Source organism: Mercenaria mercenaria, chromosome 5, assembly GCF_021730395.1.
Source record: "Mercenaria mercenaria strain notata chromosome 5, MADL_Memer_1, whole genome shotgun sequence".
Taxonomy (NCBI): Eukaryota; Metazoa; Mollusca; class Bivalvia; order Venerida; family Veneridae; genus Mercenaria; species Mercenaria mercenaria.
Genome location: NC_069365.1, coordinates 8,121 through 17,285, shown reverse-complemented (window position 1 = coordinate 17,285; position 9,165 = coordinate 8,121). Strand labels below are relative to the sequence as shown.

At 33.4% G+C, this 9,165-nt stretch overlaps 1 protein-coding gene across 1 annotated transcript; it reads right to left on the bottom strand.

Moving 5' to 3' along the window:
- Positions 1–7,510: 7,510 nt before the first annotated feature.
- LOC128557467 (uncharacterized) lies at positions 7,511–8,368 on the bottom strand. The gene has a single exon (XM_053544847.1). It carries the CDS (start codon positions 8,366–8,368, stop codon positions 7,511–7,513), a length of 858 nt encoding a protein of 285 aa, XP_053400822.1.
- Positions 8,369–9,165: the final 797 nt, after the last annotated feature.

Below are 9,165 nucleotides of genomic sequence, written 5' to 3'. Positions count from 1 at the left end.
AAACAAAGAAGGCTGAAAACAGTGAATTATTATACAACAAATCACTGTTCTGACGTCACAATTATTACGTCATAGCGTCAAACGGCATAGTGGAGCGCTGGAATGAAACCAATTGAAAACGGGCAAATTTTTGATGAATGTTGTCAAGAATGTACTTATAAGTCCTTGGTAACGTGTTAGAATCGAAATAATATATGTCATTTAGTGATTTGTTCTTGAATAAATCATTGTTTGTCGTTCAGATGCGTATTATTATATCACTCGGGCTGCGCCCTCGTGATATAATTCCTTCGCATCTGAACTCCAAACAATGATTTATTCAACGACAAATCACTGGATGAGATATATTATTTCTTAAGTATCACATTGCAGTGAATGGTGCTATATAATATAATATACTGTTCAGTATCACACTGCAGTGAATGGAGCTATATAATATAATATACTGTTCAGTATCACACTGCAGTGAATGGAGCTATATAATATAATATACTGTTCAGTATCACACTGCAGTGAATGGAGCTATATAATATAATATACTGTTCAGTATCACACTGCAGTGAATGGAGCTATATAATACAGTCGAATACCGTTACCTCGATATTCAAGGGACTGTAAAAATTGCATCGACGTATCCGAAGTTCGACGTAACGATATCAACAATACCTGGGACGACTTTGTACTTTTGTCAGACATCTTTATTGTCATTATATCCAATGCTTTTTTCCAGAGGGTTTGAAAGGGGAAAGAAATAATATAAATCGTAAATACGATTTTAATCTTATTGACAAATAAAGCATCTTCATTTATTTAAATACATACATACAACTTTATAATTTTTCAAAATATACATTTAAACATTAGCATCTTTATTCCTTCCCTAAACAAGACTGAATGCAGCAGTAATGTTCCTAGTTGAGTAGTCATTTTGACTTTGCTTCGATAACGAAAATTTGCTAGTTAACAGATTGTTACTCAATGCTAAATGGCAGATTTTTACACCGTCAAACAGAAAATATTCCATCTAAATTAGTTGATATATTGGAAAACAGTTTTCCTGCTTTTATAAGACTAATCATTGGGAGTTAAATAACTTCCTGACATTTAAATTGGATTAAAGATTTAAATAACAATGAAAGCAAACACACAAACTAACTTGAATATGATTAATACGTCGCCTGACAATAATAGGTTGATTTTCACACCTTACAAATAACATGGATATTTTTTGACACGCTGTGATATCGACGAAACCAGGTGGAAAAACAGAACAGAACAGAACAGAACATCTTTATTTTCACCCAGGTATCACGCAGAATACAACATGGGGTATAAAAAAGAAACAGTATAGGTAAGTTCACGGGACTGAAAATCTCATTGAGCTAAACAAAATATCAAGCTAATCATATCGAGGTAATGATAAATAATTACATTAAGATAAAAAGGGAAAAATCGGGACCGACTCAAACACATCGTGCTAACCGGAGTATCGAGGTAACGATATTCAACTGTATAATATAATGTTCAGTATCACACTGCAGTGAATGGAGCTATATAATATAATATACTGTTCAGTATCACACTGGAGTGAATGGAGCTATATAATATAATATACTGTTCAGTATCACACTGGAGTGAATGGAGCTATATAATATAATATACTGTTCAGTATCACACTGCAGTGAATGGAGCTATATAATATAATATACTGTTCAGTATCATACTGGAGTGAATGGAGCTATATAATATAATATACTGTTCAGTATCACATTGCAGTGAACAGAGCTATGTAATATATAATGTTCAGTATCACATTGTAGTGAATGGTGGTAGATATTACATAATGTCCAGTATCACAGTGTAGTTAACTGAACTATATAATATAATATAATGTTCAGTATCACATTGTAGTGAACGATGGTAGATAATATATACACCGTTACATTCACTTTATCGTGCGAAAGGTTAAGGGAGCAGACAGATTTATCTAAAGGTGAACGCGCTTATATCAGATGGGACAGTGATAAAAGGGATGAATTTAGAAGGTTAATTATATCAAAATTATCCGAGTTTAACCATGCTCTGAATAACAGTGAATATATTAATACATGTGCTGACGATTTTGTAAGGCTAATGCATGATGCTGCGTCACCACTTTTTTTAAACAAGAGGACCATGATGGTCCTGAATCGCTCACCTGTCCCAACATGACCCAGTTTTGAACTGAGTATGACGTCATTTTTTTTTCTATTATTTGACATAGTGACCTAGTTTTTGAGCTCATGTGGCCCAGTTTTGAACCTGATCTAGATATCATAAAGATGAACATTCAGACCAACTTTCATACAGATCCCATGAAAAATATGGCCTCTAGAGAGGTCACAGGGTTTTTTCATTATTTGACCTACTGACCTAGTTATTGATGGCACGTGACCCAGTTTCAAACTTGATCTAGACATCATCAAGGTGAACATTCTGACCAATTTTCATGAAGATCCATTCAAAAGTATGGCCTCTAGAGAGGTCACAAGGTTTTTCTATTTTTAGACCTAATGACCTAGTTTTTGACCGCAGCTGACCCAGTTTCAAACTTGACCTAGATATCATCAAGATGAACATTCAGACCAAATTTCATACAGATCCCATGAAAAATATGGCCTCTAGAGGGGTCACAAGGTTTTTCTATTATTTGACCTACTGACCTAGTTTTTGAAGGCACATGACCCAGTTTCGATTTTGACCTAGATATCATCAAGGTGAACATTCTGACCAATTTTCATGAAGATCTTGTGAAAAATATGGCCTCTAGAGAGGTCACAAGGTTTTTCTATTTTTAGACCTACTGACCTAGTTTTTAACCACAGTTGACCCAGTTTCGAACTTGGCCTAGATATCATCAAGATGAACATTCAGACCAACCTTCATACAGATCCCATGAAAAATATGGCCTCTAGAGAGGTCACAAGGTTTTTTTATTATTTGACCTACTGACCTAGTTATTGACGGCACGTGACCCAGTTTCGAACCTGACCTAGACATCATCAAGGTGAACATTCTGACCAATTTTCATGAAGATCCATTTGAAAGTATGACCTCTAGAGAGGTCACAAGGTTTTTCTATTTTTAGACCTATTGACCTAGTTTTTGACCGCAACTGACCCAGTTTCGAACTTGACCTAGATATCATCAAGATGAACATTCAGACCAACTTTCATACAGATCCCATGAAAAATATGGCCTCTAGAGAGGTCACAAGGTTTTTCTATTATTTGACCTACTGACCTAGTTTTTGTTGGCATGTGACCCAGTTTCGAACTTGACCTAGATATCATCAAGATGAACATTCAGACCAACTTTCATACAGATCCCTTGAAAAATATGGCCTCTAGAGAGGTCACAAGGTTTTTCTATTATTTGACCTACTGACCTAGTTTTTGAAGGCACGTGACTCAGTTTCAAACTTGACCTAGATATCATCAAGGTAAACATTCTGACCAATTTTCATGAAGATCTTGTGAAAAATATGGCCTCTAGAGAGGTCACAATGTTTTTCTATTTTTAGACCTACTGACCTAGTTTTTGACCACACGTGACCCAGTTTCGAACTTGACCTAGATATCATCAAGATGAACATTCTGACCAATTTTCATAAAGATCCCATGAAAAATGTGACCTCTAGAGAGGTCACAAGCAAAAGTTTACGCACGGACGGACGACGGACGCTGCGCGATCACAAAAGCTCACACTGTCACTTTGTGACATGTGAGCTAAAAATAATTAAAAACAAAGACAAAGTATCCTTTAATAGTAAAGAGTTCCCGGTTAAAATGTCTGAATGGTTTGACAATGAATGTTATGAGAAGAAGAGGAATATATTGATGCTTTGCGTGCTTTTAATGTCGTGAAAACGCCTGTAAACAGACAGTTGTTACATTAAAAAAAGTATGCATATAAAACATTTATAAAAAGGAAGAAAATGACATTTAAAAATGAAAAATGACTGAAATAGAGAATTTAAAAACAAAAAAGAAATGCAAAAGTTTTGGAAGTATTTCTCACAGAAAAATAGTAGAAAGGGAGAAAATATTGATATTGGAGACTTTTTCAAATATTTTAAAGCACTGTCCGAAGAAATAAGTATTTCAAATAATGAGAATGCAGACGAGTTTTGTGATAGGAATTTAGATCCCAACGATGTTATCTATGAACAGTAAGATGCCAGAATTAGTCCTGCAGAAATAGAGAAAGTAGTTAAGTCACTGGAAAAGGGAAAAGCGGATTCGATGGATAATCTTATAAATGAATATTTCATAGAAGCAGGTGACATATTACTCGGACATATAAAGGACTTATTTAATAAAATTTTCAAGAGCAGCGAATTTCCAAGCAAATGGATGGAAGGCTTGATAGTACCCTTGTATAAAAAAGGCGATGAGCGGGATCCTAGTAATTATCGTGGAATTACGTTGATTAGTTGTATAGCAAAACTGTTTACATTAGTGATGAATAATCGACTCAATGATTGGTGCAAAAGTTATCACATTAATACAGATGCACAGTTCGGTTTCAGCTCAGGGTTGTCACCGGTAGATGCAATTTTTTGTCTAAACACACTTGTTGAAAATATGCTGAATAATGGTAAAAGGCTGTACGTTGTAATGGTTGATACTAAGAAAATTTTTGACTCAATTAATAGAAATGCATTGTGGTATAAGTTACATAAACTTGGAATATCTGGGAAAATGCTACGAATGTTGAGGTCTATGTATACAGAGGTGAGAAGTAAAATTAAACATTGTGACAAGTGTTGGATTTTATCAATATATGCACTGACTTGAAACAAGGGGACATAACCTTGCCACTTTTTTATGCTTTATTTATAGAGGATTCAGAAATGTTTTTACAAGCCAATCCAGACCGAATAATTTTACAAGAGGTCACGCTCATGCTACTGATGTATGCAGACGATATGACAATTGTAGCAGAGACACCGCAGGATTTGCAAACTAACTTAAACTTGTTCAAAGATTATTGTGATTGCAGGGGTATTGAGGTTAATATCGAAAAGACTAAAGTAATGGTACTTAAAAAAGGTGGAATGATACTGGTAAATGAGCATTGGATGTATGATGGTCAGCCTCTAGAAACTGTGACAAATTTCAATTACCTTGGTGTTGTATTTAACTTGTCTGGTTCCTTCACTATGAATCAAACTATGCTTGCATGAAAAGGTTTTAAGGCAATGAACTTTTTGTTACACAATATAAAACACTTTGATATGAAACTAAAAATATATTGTCAGCTATTTGACTCCTTTGTGAGCTCTGTTCTCAACTATTCGTGTAAAGTGTGGGGAATGATAAAGTCTAAAGAGCTAGAATGAATACACTTGAAGTTTTGTAAGAGAATTTTGAATGTGAAGTTAAGCACCAGCAACGCTAGTATTTATGGAGAGCTAGGTAGATATCCTTTGTATATCAATAGATATGTTCATGCTATAAAGTATTGGTTCAAAATTGTTAATACCGATAATTGCATATTGAAGGCATTATATAATTGTTCGCTTGTTGATTGTAACAACGGTAAAGCTAATTGGACAAATAATACTTAGTATTAAACATTTATTGTGCTCAAATGGTTTCGGATACGTATTGGAGAATCCACTTGCAGTGGATAAGAATTTTAACACCACTACTTTTAAGCAAAAACTAATTGATTGTTCTATTCAGGACTGGTTAGAAAACATTAACACAAATAGAACATTGTCATTATATAAATATATTAAAACAGACTTTAGTTATGCTGGATAGTTAAACCAGTTATCAAAAGGCAAAAGATCTGCTTTGACCAAATTGCGCGTGTCTTCACATAGCCTAAGGGTAGAAGCGGGCCGTTATGGCCGTAATAGACTCAACAGGGAAGACAGACTGTGTTTAATTTGTGATGATGAAAATGGAGACATTGAGGACGAGTATCATTTTGTGTTGAAATGCCCAAAATATAATCATATAAGAAAAGGACTCATTCCAGAACATTACTGGAGAAGACCCAGCATGTACAAATTTATAGAACTGTTGAACACTGAAAATGAAAAAATAATAACAAAATTGGCATTTTATATATTAAAGGCAAATGAAATAAGAAGTAACTGTATAAATAATGTGATATAATCATATAGATCATGACATTGATATTTTGTCACTCTCCGTGTTTACTTTTTTGTTTGTTGTGATGTATGTAATCATGCAATTGTTATCTGATCTTGAGGTATGTTATAATTATTATTTGTGTGGTTGGAAAAGGAACTTCGGTTCAATTCCTAGAAAAATAAACATATGTTCTGTTCTGTTCTATAAAAACGCCGACGAACAGAAAAAAATCGGGACATTTTTTTGCAGTTAAAATAGAAATTCTACAAAAAAGTCGAGAGTAAAAATAGAGACTTTTTAGCCGCATTATTTTATGCAGTCGGAGTGATTTTTATACAATGTTTAAATTGATGTAAGTTGAAAGTTGCATTAGTAGCTATAGCAAAATCGTCAAACTAGCATCAGAAGTAGTAGCACAACTGTGAAATCTGCAGTACAGCCATTCCTATATTTTTTGTGCCATTTGGGTTTAAAAAGATGTGAAAAAGTAAGGTTTCGAAATCGATATGAAAGTTTATTATTCTTAAAGTATGACTTTTCAAGATTGAATCCCGAAATTTTTACTTTTTACCTCCTACACGTTTTTGAAGTATGAAGATTTGTACTTGGTGATTGAAAATTTACAGTAACGGATGTTAAATGGTAATGTACAATGTTTATACTAATATATGAGTTGAATCCAATCATTGCAGGGCTTTCTAAGAATATGGATATATGTGCATATGTATAGAGACTAGATATCAGGTATACTATATTGCAGACACTGATCAGATCACGAGGGAGGATTGATAAACATCACCCTTCATAATACGTTTAACATTTTCTCATGTTTACTTTTTTCTTCATGTTTGATTAAATATATTTTTGAAACATCACATCCAGTTTAGTTGTCGTTTTTGAAACAATACAATAAACAGAACTGAGATAGAGATAGGCATCTATCTAAGAACAAATGACATGCATGTCAGACCATAATTTAAAGCATCTTCATATTGTAACGGATGTTAATAGACTTGATAACTAATTTAAAACTTTAATTTCGTACATTATAATAATAATAATAATAATAATAATAATAAAGACTTTATTTAACAAGGCAGCATACTTGCTGAAGCAATCTTCCGTATGGGCCTCAGCGTAATAACATGATACATTTTACATATTTACAACAACATGGTACGACAACATGAATAAAGAACAAAACAGATACATTTTACAAAACCAGAAGTACAGAAAAATTTCCATAAGGACCTAAACATAATAACATAATACATTTTACATATTAACAACATGAACAAAGAACAAAACAGATAGATTTTACATAATCAACAGCACAGAATAAAAACAATATATTTTAATTGTCAGTTTGTCCAACCAGGAAACTTCCATTGGATATATCTTCTTTTGAATTCTGTACTAGATGCAGAAGATCTTACATGTAAAGGAATGTCATTCCACAGTTTCGGTCCTGAATAATTTAATGATTTCCTGAAAAATTCTAAATTTGGCTTTGGAATATAAAGAAGTTGTTGCTGTGATGACCTGAGTTTATTATTATTAACATATTTGAATTTATTCTTTAAGTAGTCTGGACAATTTTGAGATTCTGTTTGCAATGCTTTATAGACTGTTACAGCTTTTTTATAATCAACTCTTTCCGGGAAAGTCATCCAATGGAGTTCCTTGAAGAGTTCATTTGAAGGGGTATCAAATGGTTTGTCAAGTAAAATTCTCGCAGCCCTTTTCTGGAATTTAATCAGATCATTTTGCAGTTGTGAGTTGCAGTTTCCCCAAATTGTGCTACAGTAATCCAAATGGGGTAAAATATAAGCATTGTAGAATAATTTGCGGGAGTGTAAGTTCAGACAGAATTTAATTCTTAGCAAAAGATAAAGTAATGAATTACACTTTTTTAGTATTTTGTCAATTTGATTTTTCCAATTTAGATTTTGGTCAACTTGTATTCCAAGAAGTTTTTCTTCATGAACAGTTTCAAGCTTCTGTTGGTTTAATGTAAATTCAAGGGAGTTGTTATTTCCAAAAGTATTATGTATCTTGTTGGAGGCTGAAAGAAACATTGCTTTTGTCTTCTCAGCATTTGGTATCATGGCATTGTCTTTGCACCAGTTCTCTACAATAGTAAGATCTTCTTGGAGGACAATTTGTACATCTGAAACAGTTTTTCCAGAAGCAGAGATTGTTGTGTCATCTGCAAACATGTTTAATTTAGAATTTCTGCTATGTAGGGGTAAGTCATTTATAAAAATAATGAATAGTACAGGGCCTAGGACAGAACCTTGTGGGACACCTGCAACAATTGGTTGTGCTGTTGATAAGCTGCCTGATATGCTGACCTTTTGGAATCGCTCCGACAAGTACGATGAAAACCATTTAATACAATCTGAGCTGAACTTGTAGCATTAAAACATTCACATTAATAGGGATGTGCTTCAACTTATAATGCAAATTACATCTTTGCAATAACTTAACTAACATACAAACAAATAAAATAATCAAGAGAGAAACTATTTTTATTTTAAAAGGCTGAACTAACAATAATTACGAAGACTGATAAAAATCTCCATTTTCAGATATAGCAATCTAAACCACTGTCATTTAAAGCAGCTGCATATTAAATTAATAGTTCCTGCTTATATAGAAACATATAAACATTCCATGTAGTATGTTTAGTGCTGCTAAGTTCAACTGTGTTTGGTAATGGAGGTTAATAAATGTGACTACCATATTTAAGAATCGTCATGACTGACGACGTTTTACACTATCATTTGAAGTTTATCTCACAAAGCTTCTTTTCATAAAGCATTTCAATTAGATCAATTATTTCTTTGGCCAACTTAAAGTGTCTCTTAGTTTTCCCAGATTGATATGGTTCAGGTATTTTAGTAATGACATCCTGATTAGAAATCCATATTTCATCTCTCTTGTTAGGCCAGCGAAAACCATCTCCAATTTTCCCTGGTTCTTCCATAAAGTTAATCTTTGTCTTCTCCTCTGA